Source organism: Onychomys torridus, chromosome 5 (assembly GCF_903995425.1).
Source record: "Onychomys torridus chromosome 5, mOncTor1.1, whole genome shotgun sequence".
NCBI lineage: Eukaryota > Metazoa > Chordata > Mammalia > Rodentia > Cricetidae > Onychomys > Onychomys torridus.
In genome coordinates this window covers 75,190,262-75,207,609 of record NC_050447.1, presented here as the reverse complement: position 1 = coordinate 75,207,609, position 17,348 = coordinate 75,190,262, and the positions used below count along the sequence as shown (strand labels likewise).

The 17,348-nt window shown below is 37.0% G+C and overlaps 1 protein-coding gene across 1 annotated transcript in view; it reads right to left on the bottom strand.

The window, feature by feature from the left end:
* Nucleotides 1-17,348, bottom strand: part of Malrd1 (MAM and LDL receptor class A domain containing 1) — a 594,884-nt gene that overhangs the window by 297,837 nt on the left and 279,699 nt on the right. Inside the window, exons 24-25 of the mRNA XM_036188969.1 lie at nucleotides 11,530-11,777; nucleotides 7,498-7,789 (exon numbers count right to left, since the gene is read on the bottom strand). Of these exons, the coding sequence (XP_036044862.1) occupies nucleotides 7,498-7,789; nucleotides 11,530-11,777 (540 nt within the window). The remainder of the gene's footprint in view (nucleotides 1-7,497; nucleotides 7,790-11,529; nucleotides 11,778-17,348) is intronic.

Sequence of the window (17,348 nt, the reverse complement as noted above, 5' to 3'; positions counted from 1 at the left end):
GAAATTAAAGACTTCCTAGAGATCAATGAAAATGAATACAGAAATACACCACATACCCAAACTTATGAGACACTATAAAAGCAGCGCTAAGAGGGAAATTGATAGCACTAAATGCCCACATAAAGAAGTTGGAGAAATCTCACACTAGTGACTTAACAGCACACCTGAAAGCTCTAGAACAAGAAGAAGCAAAATCACCAAGAAAGAATAGACTCTAGGAAATAATCAAATTGACAGCTGAAATCAACAAAATAGAAACAAAGAGAACAATACAAAAAATTACTGAAACAAACAGTTGTTTCTTTGAGAAAATCAACATGATAGACAAGCCCTTATCCAAACTAACCAAAAGACAGAAGAGGGAATATCCAAATTAACAAAATCAGAAATGAAAAGGGGGAAATAACAACAGACAATGAGGAAATCCAGAGATTAATCAGTTCATACTTCAAAAACCTCTACTCCACAAAACTGGAAAATCTAAAAGAAATGGATAATTTATTGGATAGGTACCACATACCTAAGTTAAATCAAGACCAGATAAACTATTTAATTAGTACAATAACCCCTAAGGAAATAGAATCAGTAATTAAAAGTCTCCCAACCAAAAAAAAAAAAAAACCCAGGACCAGATGGTTTCACTGCAGAATTCTACCAGATCTTCAAAGAAGAGTTAATACCCATACTCTTTAAATTGTTCCACACAATAGAAACAAAAGGAACATTACCAAACTCCTTCAATAAGGCTACAATTACTCTGATTCCTAAACCAAACAAAGATGCAACAAAGAAAGAGAAGTACAGACCGATCTCCCTCATGAACACTGATGCAAAAAATACTCAATAAAATACTGGCAAACAGACTCCAAGAACAAAACAATTATCCACCATGATCAAGTAGGCTTCATCCCAGGGATGAAAGGGTGGTACAACATACAAAAGTCCATCAATATAATACACCATATAAATAAACTGAAAGAAAAAAACCACATGATCATCTCACTAGATGCAGAAAAGGCATTTGACAAAATCCAACACCCCTTCATGATAAAGGTCTTGGAGTGATCAGGAATACATGGAACATACCTAAACATAATAAAGGCAATTTATAGCAAGCCAACAGCCAACATCAAATTAAATGGAGAGAAACTCAAAGGGATTCCACTAAAATCAGGAACAAGGCAAGGCTGTCCACTCTCCCCATACTTATTCAATATAGCACTTGAAGTTCTAGTCAGAGCTATAAGACAACATAAGGAGATTAAGGGGATACAAATTGGAAAGGAAAAAGTCAAGCTTTCGCTATTTGCAGACAACATGATAATATGCATGAGTGACCCCAAAAATTCAACCAAGGAACTGATACAGCATATAAACACACTTTCAGCAACATAGCAGGATACAAGATCAACTCAAAAAAATCAGTAGCCCTCCTATATACAATAGACAAACAGGATGAGAAGGAAATCAGAGATACATCACCTTTTACAATAGCCACAAATGATATAAAATACCTTGGGGTAACTCTAACTAAGCAAGTGAAGGACCTATATGACAAGATCTTTAAGTCCCTAAAAAGAAATTGAAGATGTCAGAAAATGGAAAGATCTCCCATGCTCATGGATAGGCAGAAATGACATAGTAAAAATGGTGATCTTACCAAAAGCAATCTACAGATTCAATGCAATCCCCATCAAAATGCCAACATAATTCTTCACAGACCTGGAAAGAACAATACTCAACTTCATATGGAAAAACAAAAAACCCAGGATAGCCAAAAGAATCCTGTACATTAAAACAACCTCTGGAGGCATCACAATCCCTGACCTCAAGCTCTACTATAGAACTACTGTAATAAAAACAGCTTGGTACTGGCATAAAAACTGACATGTGGAACAATGGAATCTAATTGAAGACCCTGACATTAATCTGCACACCTATGATCATATAATTTTGACAAAAAAGCCAAAACTGTATAATGGAATAAAGAAAGCATCTTCAACAAATGGTGCTGGCATAACTGTATGTCAACATGTAGAAGGCTGCAAATAGATCCATACCTGTCACCATGCACAAAACTTAAGTCCTAGTGGATCAAAGACCTCAACATTAATCCAGTTACCTGAACGTTATAGAAAAGAAAGTAGGAAGTAGTCTTGAATGCATTTGCATAGGAGACACCACTTCCTAAATATAACACCAGTAGCACAGACACTGAGAGAAACAATCAATCAATGGGACCTGTTGAAAGTGAGAAGCTTTTTGTAGAGCAAAGGACATGGTCAACAAGTCAAAACAACAGCCTACAGAATGGGAAAACGTCTTCACCAACTCCACATCTGACAGAGGGCTAATATCCAGAATATATAAAGCACTCAAGAAATTAGACATCAAAATGCCCAACAGTCCAATTAACAAATGGGCTATAGAGCTAAACAGAGAATTCTCAACAGAAAAGCTCAAATGGCTGAAAGACATTTAAGGAATTGCTCAACATCCCTAATCATGAGGGAAATGCAAATCAAAATCACTCTGAGATACCACCTTATACCCGTCAGAATGGCTAAGATCAAAAACAGCTTATGTTGGAGAGGATGTGGAGCAAGGGGAACTCTCCTCCACTGCTGGTGGGAATGCAAGCTTATACAGCCACTTTGGAAATCAATATGGCGCTTCCTTAGAAAGTTGTTAGTCCATCTCCCCGAAGACCCAGCTATACCACTCTTGTGCATATACCCAAGGAATGCTCAGTCATACCACAAGGGCACATGCTCAACTATGTTCATAGCAGCATTGTTTGTAATAGTCAGAACCTGGAAACAACCTAGATGCCCTTCAACTGAAGAATGGATAAAGAAAATATAGTACATATACACAATGGAGTACTACTCAGCAGAGAAAAACAATGGCATCATGAGGTTTGCAGGCAAATAGATGGATCTATAAAAAAATCATCCTGAGTGAGGTAACCCAGACTCAGAAGGACAAACATGGTATGTACTCACTCATAGGAGAATACTAGATGTAAAACAAAGGATGACTAGACTGCTACTCACAACTCCAGGGAGGCTACCTAGAAAAAAGGACCCTAAGAAAGACACAGGGATCACCCAATGACAGAGAAATGGATGAGATCTACATGAGCAAACTGGACATGAGGAGGGGGTTATGAAGGGCAAGGATTGATGGAAAAAGAGCTTAAGGGATTGTGAGATACCAGCTGAATCAAGAACAGAGATGGAGAACAAGGAAAAAGAGACCATGATAAATGAAGACCCCATTGGAATAGGAAGACGCAAAGTGCTAGAGAGATTCCCCAGAAATCCACAAAGATACCTCCATAATAGACTACTGGCAATGGTCGAGAGAAAGCCCAAACTGACCTACTCTGGTGATCCAGATGGCCAAACACCCTAACTGTCATGATAGAACTCTCATCCAATGACTGATAGAAGGGAATGAAAAGATCCACAGCCAGGTCCCAGGTGGAGCTTCAGGAGTCCAAACAGTGAGAAAGAGGAGGGATTGTATGATTGAGAATTGTTGAGACCATGAGTGGAAAAAGCATAGGGACAAATAGTCAAACTAGTGGAAACACATGAACTATGAACTAATAGCTGAGGAACCCCCAACTGGATCAGGCCCTCTGGATAAGTGAGACAGTTGATTAGCTTGAACTGTTTGTGAGGCCTCCAGGCATTGGGACCGGGACCTGTCCTTAGTGCATGAGCTGGCTGTTTGGAACCTGGGGCCTATGCAGGGATACTTTACTCAGCCTGGGAGGAGGGGACTGGACCTGCCTAGACTGACTGAATCTACCAGGTTGAGCTGAATCCCCAGGGGAGTCCTTGCCCTGGAGGAGATGGGAATGGGGATTGGGATGGGTAGAGGATGAGGGGGGCAGGAGGAGGGAGGACAGGGGAATGAATCTATGGCTGATATGTAAAATTAAATTAAATTATAATAATAAAAAATAATTATAAAAAATACATAAGAAGATGAGAAGTATTTAAATGAAGTCACCATATAATGAGAGAGACAATGCCCTGACTAAACATCTATGTTCTCAAGTAAAGCCTTCAATTTGAGGAATGATACCCCATAACTCTCTTAACACAACTTTCATTAGGATCAAAAGAATCCATTCAGATTTTCATTTGGTTAAGATGTCAACTTCTCTTAAAATATCAGGATCCTGAAAGATCCTCTAAACTCAAAATGAAGTCAATATTTCATATCAATTTCATATTAAGCCTCCAGATTTAACTTTTAATGAGTGTGCTTATGAATGCATTGGTCTAATTTCTGAATGTAGTTAAGCATATGCTAATAAATTACAAGAAAGTAAATAACATGCCCATTCATTTTATCTTCCTCACTTACATGTACATATTATAATCTGGATGGCTACAAAAATGTTCAGATATTTCATCTCTATTTTCAAAATGCTCCTTTGGGCATATTCTCTCTACTGTAGCTCTCTTATCAATTTATAACAGTGATTTGCTTTATCTAACTTAATGTGATTTAATATGTTTTCCATCAATATATTAATATTTTTCTTATGTTCCATATCATTTCTCATGTGTTAATTTTCTAACACTATTCAAAATACTTCCTATGTGTGTTCACTTTGAGGGAAAAAAAATACCCAAGGCAATTCCCACTTGTCCCATATTCCTCAGTTATTGAGATCCCTGCATGGCTGTTCATTCCTGCTGAATATCCACAGCCCACCTCTACAGTCTACATGACACCATCTCTTCTTTCTCATGATGTCTGCCATTGCCACCCTCTCTAATTCCTCCTCTAATTCTACTGTGCCATGTGGACCTTAAGCTGAAGGGGTCATTTCCTCAGATGAGCAGAACCATGGTTCCAAATTCCCACACATCTAATAAATGTCTCAAATTAAGCATTCTATAAACATACTCTGAGGATTTGTTATACATCCTAGGAATTTAATCATAGCCCACCAGGTACTATGGTTTTTTCTCTATTTTCCTTTGCTTCACTGACTTGTTATGAAGAACACAGTTTCTTTTCTAAATGTGTATTTTTATTATGAATGTGTGCCTGTACATATATATGTACCACATGTATGTCTGGTATCTGCAGAGGCCAGAGACTTGTACTAGACCTCCAGAAACTAGAGTTAAAAACAGCTGTGAATCATGTGGGTGCTGAGAGCTGAACCTGGATCCTATACAAGAACAGCAAGTACTTTTAACTGCTAAGTCATTTCCACAGCCTCTGAATGTAGATTCTTTCATTTTCCATTAATCAATACTAACTTATAAATATGTATGTGTGCACGGTGAGTGTGTGAATGTGTGTGTGTTGGTACAATTATATATGTATGGACATACATGTGTTTATGTAAATTTGTATATGTATGGGGGCCAGACGTCAATATCAGGTGTTGTTCCCCAGGAACCACCTACCTTTTATTTTTTGTCTATTTGGTTTGGTGTTCCTTGGGATATGGTCTTTCACTGTTCCTATTTCTCACTGATCAGGCTACCCCAGCTGGCAAGTAGCCCTATAGATATGTCACTTTCTCTCTCTTCAGCATGGAATTGCCAGCCATGGGATTCCACACACACCACCACCACTTCTTCTAGGGATAAAGCTCAATCCATCATAGTTTGAAACAAGTACTTTAGCAACTGTCCCATCCTCTCCATGCCTCATTAATCACACATTTTAACACACATTAAATATGGTAAGGATAAACAAAGAATTTAACATTATTCACATATGCCATTAACTTCAGAATTAATATATAATTAGTATTATCTAGTAATAATTGTTTATATCTTTTAATATTTTAAATGATTTTTTAGAAATATTGTATAACTTTAAGGTCTCAATATACCCCAATAAAATTTAATTTATTTATCATGTATTCCATTTAGTAGTTGTTAGTTTAAAAATAAAATGGGTCCACAAAAATATGTGATCTCCTACCCCTTGAATATTTTCAGTTATTTTACAGTAAGTTCAGGAACACATTTTTTTATAGAACAGACTTGTATAACATCAGCATAGACAACATTCTTATACTTCAATCACAAAGGAAGGCTATGCTTTCATAGGAGGTAGATTAACTGAGGAATCTAAACAACACTTCAGATAATCCATCTAAGCAGATTTACCACTCAATATAATCTTGGTATCCTTACATTTTTCTATGCTATTCTATACAGTGTTAGGACTATCACAGATGAAGTGCGGGCAATACTGTCTACTGAAAACTAGACTAAAACTTTCTGTCAATCACATTTAAATAGCACCTTTGTGATGAACAGAAAAAGAAAAGCAAAAGTAATGGAGTTCTCTTTTTTGATCAGCAGGAAAATCCAGACTAATAATTGAACTAATTCTGTATGGAAGACTTTTGTTTTTCTTAAGTACAAGAGAATGAGACAATAGCAGAGAACATGTCCAGTTTTTACATTAAATATGTGGTTACATATTAACATCTGTCATAATATAAATTTGCAAAATATTTTTTATCATTTAAACAATACATGTTGGTTTTATGTCTTATCAACAGTGTGTAGATTCATGGTGTTCACTGTATTCTCATCTTATAACATTACAAACATATTGAAAATTGCTAACTCAATGAATTCCAATATTGCTTTCAAGAAATTGCAAGATATTTCAGGATAAAAGAACATGTGGACATTTTAATATTTAAAGTATTTCAATATATACATTCAGCTATTCAAATAGGTACACCCATTTGTCTACAAAGACTAAGCAATTACAGAATGTTCATGATTTGTCTTAGTTCAATAATCTCTTTCCCTTTTATGATTGGAGAATATAACTAGCATTCCATGAAAACTATTCCAAATATTTCACTGTTTTTACTTAACCTGGGATATAAATGCATGGGTACTCTCCTGGCATTGGAAGCAGTAGCTTTCATCAGCTGTGAAATACTAGGTAAAGCATCTGGTTCACTGCAGTGTACCCTGTGTTTAAGCTATGATATTCAGCAGCTTAGCTGTATTAAATACACTATTTGCTTGCATTATTTTCAACTTACTGGTAGTTTTATTAGAGGGTAACCTCCTTGTGCCTGGAAAAGCACATAACCACAATAATGTCTAATTAAAACAGAATACCTCTGCTCTTGATTTTCCTTGTATTTTGTTAAAATGTATTGGAATATTTGCTTAAGACTGAGCTGATTTGAAATCAGATTCCTTTCAATAGAGTCTTCCATTGCTTGACTTATCTAAGACACAACTGTCTAGACAGAGAACTCAGGAACTGGTAAATACAACAGCGCTTGGAGAAAACTTGGAAGACATTTTGTAAGTAAAGGCTTGGAAAATAAGTTTTAGTTTAAACAAAGTTTTTTTTTTTTTTTTTACATTATGAAACAATGCATTATTAGGAATTTGCTTCATTTACACCCATTTCCTTACATTCTGCCCTACACCCTATAAAAACACAAAGGAAACACAACTGAGAACACACCTGTTGGGAGGGGAAGAGCCAAGTCTTCACTTGTGGAGCAGTGGGATGGCAGACAACTCTTTGTGAGTACAATGTCATCAAGTGCAATAGTACCAGGGTAGCCTTCCCCAACTCTGCCTTCAAATTTGAGCTGAAAGTCTTCATCACTAGACAATGATAGTTCTTTTCTCTGCCAGAAATTGCCTTGTTCTTCAGTGAGATTAAGGAGTATCTTCGTGTGGTTTGTGACTGTCGCCTGGAGTAAGATGAGGGCCCCAATGCCAGTGCCATACATGTGATAATTAAAAATGATCTGTAGCAAGAACAGGAGGTTACATATGATGAGTATAATTTCCACTTCAAAAAATATTTCAATATCCTCTTCTTGATTAACAGATCTGGAAGGCAAATGAAATGTGCACCTTCAATTGTTGTCTAGGCCCTTTAGCACCAAATGAAGGAAGGACAGATAGTCTTGAATTATATGCAGGGAAGATAGTATAATAAAGTTGAATAGAAATTCAGTAGAAAAATGAAGAGAGCTTATTTTTCTATTTCTAAAGCAAGATTCCTCAAGGTTAAAGATTTCATATTTTCTCTAAAATCCCCATGATGGCAATTAACCTTAAATGCCAAAGTAGAGAGAGATGGAAACGTTATGAAGCAATCAGTTCAAAAGGGCTCTGTCTTCACTAATAAGTGAATGATACCATAGGAGTGGCTTCATTATGGCCCAAATGGGGTGTTTTTATGTTAAATGACAAAGGAATATTTTGTTTGGTCTACCACATTCTTATACTATAAGCACACTTTTTGTTCTATAAGATCTATGGGATGCCATACAGTAAGTCCTGCAGAGTTGCTCTTACCAGACTTTACTTGGGATGCTAAAAAGAGGCACCAGCCTAACAGACCCTGGAATTTCCCAAACTATTAAAACTACTATTTCAAGGGATTCATATTCCAACATGTCAGAGACAGAGTTTACTAAAATATCAGTCATTGTGACACAGTGGAAGAGAGTGAAGGAAAATTCTGGGGAAAAGAAGAAAATAGCTTATAAACAATAGTGATTCAGAGCTTTTTAAAGCTTTTATTTTGCCAGGTGCCTAAGAGAAAATGATCATAGAAGGCACTCTTTATACAAGAAGAATACACTATTGAAACACCAACAATTGTGCATATAATACACAGGAGAAATAGGATGAATGTGCTTACAGAGTGAAAGATATGATTAACTAATATGTGTAGTGGATTATTACAAAAGCCTGGACTAAGGAGAGCCATGTCACATGAATATTCAAATTTCCTAGCTGATGAAATCTCTAAGTGGTTTTCTTTATAAAATTATCTTCCAAGATGAATTTTATGATGGTTTTTTTTTGGACACTAATACCTTCCTAGATTATTTATTTTAGTGATTAATATAAAGGCTTGGACCAACCTCATGAAGCATCAACAGATACTAGAAATTCAGGATCAGCTTTGTGACCCACTGCTGTGTGGATCGCAGGCAGCCAGAGGCATCAGCACCCAATGTTCTGCTTTGCATTCTTCTCATTTATATAAAAACTGTGACATACATATTTTTTATCTCCATATCAAGGTATTTTTGAGTCAGGCCAATAGGCTAATATGGAAGCAACACCTTCAACTTTGTTTCCAGGGAGACTATTGATGAAAACATAAACTTTCCCCAGGGCAATAAGAAGGAATTAACATCTGTAAAATATTAAGTCTTCTAAATACTTTTTATATAAAATCTCCATTTTCCCAACAATTTTGCTATTCTCCATGCTACCTGTCTTTCATAAATGAAAGAGAAAAACAATTTAATTTTCTTTGATTAAAGATATTCTATAAGGTGAAAGAACACAGATAATTTTATCAAAAATTACTCGTCATTCTGCTTACCTCATACAAATATTTGTCATCCTAGAGATCCAGTAATTATCAGGATGACCTTTTCTTGCCTATTTGTATTCAATCTATATCATGAATATTAACAAAATCAGCCATTTCTCTTAAAATTTTGACACTTTCAGGTAGCCTTTATATTCTCAGACACATGCTTTAAACAGTGTCTGCTGTCTGGTGACCAAAGGGACATAGAGATGAATGAGATTTTTTTTTTTTTTTTAGTTACTATGACAAAACAATTATTTTAAGCATTCATAGGAAATACTGAAATAGAAAAGCTTGGAAGTCAAACTATAATTTTATATATTTCATGCTTTACTATTTAAGTAGATGTGTAGACTAACTTGCAATTTTGAGATTCCCGCCCCCTCCAGGGAAAATTTATAGACATAGACTTAACATATACAGAATCTGGTATGTCATCCTTTTAACTCTGAGAAAGTGCCAATTCTTTGCAAGAGAGCAAATGCATGTAAAAAGGATGCTTTATTAAAATTCAATTTGGTACCAAACGAAAGTGTAATCCTGTTGTGTGATTTCTCACTTCCATTCTAAATGTCTGACCATGTTCTCTAAAACTCTCATCTAATTCCTCTTTTGTAAAACCTCACTGCCCAGCTGAGAGCAGAGACTGCTCTGGGAGAGTCCAATTATGAAGTCAGCTCAGAAGGAGACAGAAAATCCCCTTTGATGAACTAGAGGTTTGCCAAGGATTAAGACTGATGGTGATGATGAAGGTTGATCCACAGTTCTCCTTGGGTTACAGCTTCCTCTACTGTGCACATGGTACAGCAAAAAGCATGGTTAGGAAGATCTTAACAGTTTACATTGTGTAACTTTCATCTAACCTGAAGTGTTCAGCAAAACCTCTTTGAATGTAATTTACTTCCTGTCAGTGTTCAAATATTGGGGAACAACCATCCCATCATTATGTATGTTGTCACATAATTTTAATGTTGTATATCTCATACCACAAATAAGTAGTGTATTTATTTAACAGTATCTTGTAAGCGAAGTAACAGGGCAATCACTTCTAAGAGCTTCCTTTATAATTGGTGTCTTAAATTACATTTAATTATGTTGAATCCTTTAGCTGAGACACCTTAGACTTTTATTCAAATTTTTATACATTAAGGATGAAGTCATGTTTTTTCTTGCCTATAATTTTACTTTCCTGTTTTAAGGACTCTTTCTGTCTCTGAAAAGACTTCTTCATCTCTTTTATAGATAGCTTTAACTACCTTAGAGTCTTTGATATATTATTTATATATTGTCTATTATTTATTTTTCTTAGTGGTGATCATGAAATTCTCATGTGTCTATAATCAAAAAACCCCTAGAAGGAACAAAACTGGCATTTTGCTTATTTTGTATGATATATAACCATGGCATTTTTCCAGTCATTTCCAAAATTCTGACATCTGTATAGTATATTTGTAGTGGTATTGTTTTCCTCAAAATATTGTGCACCCTAATAAACTTATCTGGGGTCAGAGGACAGAACAGCCACTAGATAGACATAGAGGCCAGAAAATGGTGGCACACACGTGTTTAATCCTGTCACGTGGGAGGCAGAGATCCACCTGGATCTCTGTGAGTTTAAGGCCACACTGGAAACAGCCAAGCATAGTGACTCATGCCTTTAATCCCAGGAAGTGAGCCTTTAACCCCAGGAAGTGATGTCAGAAAGCAGAAAGGTATACAAAGCATGAAAACTGGGAACTAGAAACATTTGGCTAGTTAAGCTTTTAGGCTTTTGAGCAGCAGTTCAACTGAGATGCACTCTGGATAAGGACTCAGAAGCTTCCAGTCTGAGGAAACAGGATCACCTGAGGAATTAATGAGGTGAGGAAGCTGTGGCTTGTTCTGTCTCTCTGATCTTCTAGAATTCACCCCAATAACTGGCCTCAGGTTCGATTTTATTAATAAGACCATTTAAGATTCCTGATACATATATTCCTAACAGAATTTCTCTAATATTTCTAATAACTGTTCCTATTTATTCTTTTTCCCCTCAAATATATTATGCTGAGTAAGTGTGAATGCACATCTTCTCTAGTCTTAGGCACTCTTTTTTCTGTACATGACCTTTTCCAATAGTTGTTTTAAGATTCCTGAATTTGTCCCTCATACCTTGCAGTCTTTGCTTCTTTTGCTTATCACTGGGCTTGAAATTATAGCTGTTTTCATGTGTTGCTGTGGGAAAAGACTTTTGAGAAGGATGTAATGACCAGAAGAATTTCCAAGGGTATGGTCCACAGCTGGCTCAGTGCCTGTAGTTGGGATGTTGCTTGCTTTCAGATTCCAGTCAATGTCCTCATCCTGATCCTGCTTCCAGCCACAAAGGTCAAATTCAAAGTCACATCGTTCACTAGAGGCACCTGGAAAAATTGCAAACTCAGGTTGGGAGGAAAGAAAAGCTATCTTTAAATCACCTTTTTGTTTTTTTTTTTTGAGCATAGGATGGAACCCAGGGCCTTGTGCTTGCTAGGCAAGTGCCCTACCACTGAGCTAAATCCCCAACCCCTAAATCAACTTTTTTAAATTTTATTTTCCCTAATTTTTTTCATTTTTTCCCATTTTACTGAACATGTGTTCTCATACAATATTTCCTGATTACAGTTTCCCCTCCTACACTTCTCTCAGTTCACCCCCACCTCCCCTCCACTCTGAATCAACTCCTGTTCTGTCTCTTATTAGAAAAGAACAGGCTTCTAGGAGATAACAACCAAACATGACAAAATAAAATATAAGATGAAGCAAAAATTGTATCAAAGTTGGACAAGGACCCAACATGAGGAAGAGTCCCAAGAGTCTGAGACCTACTCTTTCTCATGGTCAAGCTTCTACTAAAATACAAAGCTGAAAGCTGTAATATGCAAAGGACCTAGCACAGAGCCCTGTTGGCCCTTGCTCAGTTGATGCAGAGCCTTGTTCTCCTGGTGTCCTCCACCCCTCTGGCCCTTACAACCTTTCCACCTTCTCTTCTACAGGACTCCCAGAACTCTAAGGAGATCATCATACCAAAGACTGATCCCAAAGATCAATGAATCATTCAACCTTATCTGTGATTTTTCTACTTGCAGTGGATAGCGTTTAACACAAAGACTCATAACACAACTAGCCATGGTGCAGAGAATAAGAGATTTCAGAGTGCTCAGGCCAAAAGGGAAAATATACTTCATCACCCCGCAACAGGCTCAAGGATTATTGTGGAAGATAAGGTTGAAGGAGTGTAAGATCCTGAGACAGTAGATGACAGCTAGGAAACGTTATCTCTGTACAAAGCAGGGGGCTGCACGTATGAACTTTCAGCAGTTTTAACAGCATGCACAGAACATATGCAAGGCAAAGTGAAACCAAATCCCTGTTGTGGTGATATTTTATCTGTGTCCCCAAATAAAGTTTAATTGAGGATCAGAGGAAAAAGCCAACCACTATATTAGACATACAAGTCAGGCAATGATAGCCCACGCCTTTAATCCTATCACTTGGGAGGCAGGGATTTGTCTGGGTCTCAGTGAGTCCAAGGCTACACTGGAAAGAGAGCCAGGTGTGGTAGCACACACCTTCAATTCCAAAAGCAGTTAACCATAAAGTTGTGGAGGTCTGTACCAACAGACAGGAAGTGATAGAGCTGGGCAGAAAGAGGGAGTAATGTAGCTGGGCAGAGAGAGGAAATGAGTTAGAACAGAAAGGAATTGGGTATACAGGAAGTAGGTCCCTTTGGAAGTGGAAAGTCAGTGGGGTGAGGTGAGGATGGCTTGTGGCTTGTTCTATTCCTCTGATCTCTCCGTTTTAACCTCAATTTCTGGCTCTGTGTTTTTTATTAATAAGACTGTTTAGCAATTTGTCTACACCCAGTAACTCAGGGGTGGGGGAAAAAGGAGTAGGCATACAATCCCACTCCTAGCCATGGAGCACTTGGCAATTGTCAGCTTCTGGGAGAGGAAGTGACAGTTTCTCTGAGAGTGTAGCCCTTGGTAAGTGGACCACTCTCCAGTGGAAGGCCACACATCCAAGACTATCTGGGCATCACAAACTGGTCTTGAAGGATTTAAGAATAGCAACAAAGGACAAAGATGGATGCAGAGGGAGAAGGAAGGATCTGGGAGGACTTGGAGGAGGAGACTGAATATGATCCAAACACATTGCATGAAACTCTCAAGGAACTAATATGAATAAGTTCATCATTCAAAATCATGGATCCCTTGTTGTGTCATGTGATAACAAAAACTCTACATTAGTATATTCACAGCAACATTTACATATGGAAGAGTTTAGTTTGTTACATACAATTGTGGTCATGGCTCACATAAGTTAATATTTTACAAATCTAGCGTTAGTCTCATAGCCATTAAGAACAAAGTTGTAACGTTATACAACTTTCTTCCTTGAAATATGTATTCAATGAGTGAAATTAACTATTTCTTCTCTTTCATCTTTGTTTCTTATATCTCAGCAAAAACATTAGGAATGTGATTATTATGTAATAGAATTTAACTTGAGAAATACTGGCTGAAACAAAAGTTATAATTCAATCGCTTTTTTATTTTTTTCAAATAAATATTTTTATTAAGAGATTTTCTATTCATTTTATATACCAACCACAGATTCCCCTGTCCTCCCTCCTCCTGCCCCCCAGCATTCTCCCCCAGCCCACCCCCCTTTCCTGCCTCCTCCAAGGAAATGTCTCCCATGGAGAGTCAGCAGAACCTGGTACATTCAGTTGAGGCAGGTCCAAGCTCCTCCTCCCTGGACCAAGGCTGTGAAAAGTGACTCACCATAGGCATCAGGCTCCAAAAAGCCAGCTTATGCACTAGGGATGGGTCCCAATCCCGCTGCCTGGGGCCCCCTATACAGTTCAAGCTAAACAATTGTCTCACTTATCCAGAGGATCTAGTCCAGTACTATGGGGGCTCCTCAGCTATTGGTCTACAGTTCATGTGTTTTCACTAGTTTGGCTAGTTGTCTCTGTACTTTTTCCATTCATGGTCTCGATATCCCTTGCTCATAGAATCCCTCCTCTCTCTCATTGATTGGATTCCTGGAGCTCCAGGACCCAGCTGTGGATCTCTGCATCTGCTTCCATGAGTCACTGGATAAGGGTTCTATGATGACATATTCAGGCATCCAGTCACCAGAGTAGGTCAGCTCAGGCACCCTCTTGACTATTGCCAGTAGTCTATGGTGGAGTCATCCTTGTGGATTCCTGGGAACCTCCCTAGCACTCTGCTTCTCCCTATTCCCATGGTGTCTTCATTTATCATGGTATCTCTTTCTTTGCTCTCCCACTCCATTCCTGTTCCAGCTCGAACCTCCCGCTCCCATAATTCATCACTTTAATTGTTTAATCTAGACATGGAAAATTTGTGGAATTTTACATAAATAGTAAAATATGTAATAACTTGAATTAGATATTACAGTAAGTTGCAGAAATTAAAGGTTAAATTGCATTGAATGTCAAACTATTTCCCAGATGTTCTCTTGAATATTTTATTACTTGTATCATTTAAGATATTTTTCTTTCAATTCTGTTTGTAGCAGTTACACAGACATTTCTTAATAGTTACATAATAAGCTATAAACCTAACAGTGATGATGAAGATGTTTCAGAATTAAATCACATCCTACAATCAGTCATGACTTGCAAATTATTTGCGTAGGACACATTTAAAAAAAAAAACCTTTAAAAATTTTGATGATTATATTATTTATTATTTTCCCCTTTACTTCCCTCCTTCCAAATCCATCCATATATGCTTCTTTGCTCTTTTTCATTAATTATTGTTACCTACATATGTACATATGTATACCTATGGCCATTTTAAAGACATATTTTAGCTTGAATAGAACCAGAGTATGAATAATTTGCTCTAGTGTAGCAATATATATCATTTGTAATTATTTTCAAACAATAATGTCTGATTAATTTGTACTTAAACATTAATGAAGAAATGAAATGGAAGCATAAATATATGTGAGGCAGTATCCAGATGCTGAAAGCACTTGAGAAAAACCTTTGCAGCATGTCCACCTGCATTCAAACAAATCGCACTCCTGTGAAGAAAGCTTATTTGGACAACTGTTTGAGTCATCCTGAGGCAATTTTATCTAAATGAGAATGTGAGTGATTTTATCATCAAAACTCCAGGAGCCATCCTCTCTAGCATACTAGCCAAAGAAAACTAATAAAAACATGTAGAAGGGGCAGCAATTTCCAGATAAAGAATTACTGCACAATACTCTTTAAAAGAGTTCTTTCTAAATTCTTTCTATATACTGTCAAAGGAATATATTTTATTTATGGATATATTATCATCACTAATCAGATAAAGCTTAAATTAAGAAACTGTTTCTATAGGTTATGATGTGAAGAATTTGAAATAAACAAGCTTTATGATTATTGTCATATCATTTGGGATGTTAAAAATTTTGTTGTTACTTTTTATCATTTTGGAGACAGACTAGTGAGTTTTAGGTCTTTCCTCTCACACCACATTAAACACACAATTCTATGGTAGCTGTTGAATGTCTGTCTGAAGACACTTTGAATTGTCTTATCCTGTGGCTATTTTGACAAAGCACAAACCCAGTACTGTGGTGATATTTTTTATTTGTGCTGAAATGAGGTGATATTTTATTTGTGCCTTTATAAATAAAGCTTTCCTGGATATTAGAGGAAAAAGCAAGCAACTTTAAGTAAACAAAGAAGTCAGGCAAGGGTAGCACATGCCCTTAATCCTATCACTTGGCAGGCAGTGATCTGTCTGGATCTCTGTGAGTTCAAGGTCATACTGGAAACAGCCAGGTGTGGTAGCACACGCCATAAATTCCAACTCTAGTTAACCATGGAGGTCTGGAGGTCTGTACAGACAGACAGGAAGAGACAGAGCTGGGCAGGAAGAGGAAGTGATGTAGCTGGACAGAGAGAGCAAATCAGATGGCAGAACAGCAAGGCATATAGGCATGGGTAGACAGAAAGTAGCTTGTATTTGGAAGCTACAGAGTTAGGGAGGTAAGGTTAGCTGTGGCTTTCCCTATTTCTCTGATCTCTCCCAGGCTTTCATCCATATATCTGGCTCTGTGTTTTTTATTGAATAAGACCATTTAGAAATTCATCTACACAATGCCATTTTTCGTTCCCTAATATTGTTCCATAATCTGATTTCTTAAATGGTCTCATGTTTTATTAATAAGTTTTCATTAAAAAAGGAATTATGGTACACAAAATATTTGTAATTCAAACACACACATATACCCTGGGTAAAACAGGGTTCCTAGGTACATGCTTTACCACTGTGCTAAATTCCCAACCCCGTCTTTTATATTATAACAAAAGATAGGTCAATTTGAACTCAGTTTGGGGTAATGTTTTAACCATTCTACTTGTAAATGTCTTTAAAATCTTTTTGGCTGGCCATAATCTCCCTCTGATTGGTGAGGGACTGTATCCACATGATCAAAAGTCACTCTGAACAACAGTGAGGTTTGTCTCACTGACCTTGAGATATTTCTGGGACCCTTGAGATTTCTATCTTATTATAAAAATTAAAACTTTCCCCTTACTTTATATAACACTGTTACTTCAGGGAAGGAATTGCCTGGGGGAGCATATATTTTAGATCTCTCTGAATGGTTATAGTACCTGAAGATAACTTCTGAATATTGGCTTCTTATCCTTCTATATTACATTATATCTCTGTGGATTAAGCTCTATCCTACTCTGTTTAGGTCTTAAGATTGTTATGCACTGCTTAATTAAAAACTGTTTTTTATTGTGTGGGTCCAGACTTGAATCCAAAGTTGATGGCATGGGTTCTAATGGCTAGGCTTATAAGCTGTGTTCTCTTTTCTTTTTCTTCTCTCATAAAATACATCCCAACAGCAGACTCCTGTAGACAAATTTCTAAATAGTCTTATTAAATAAAAAATACAGAGCCAGGTACAGG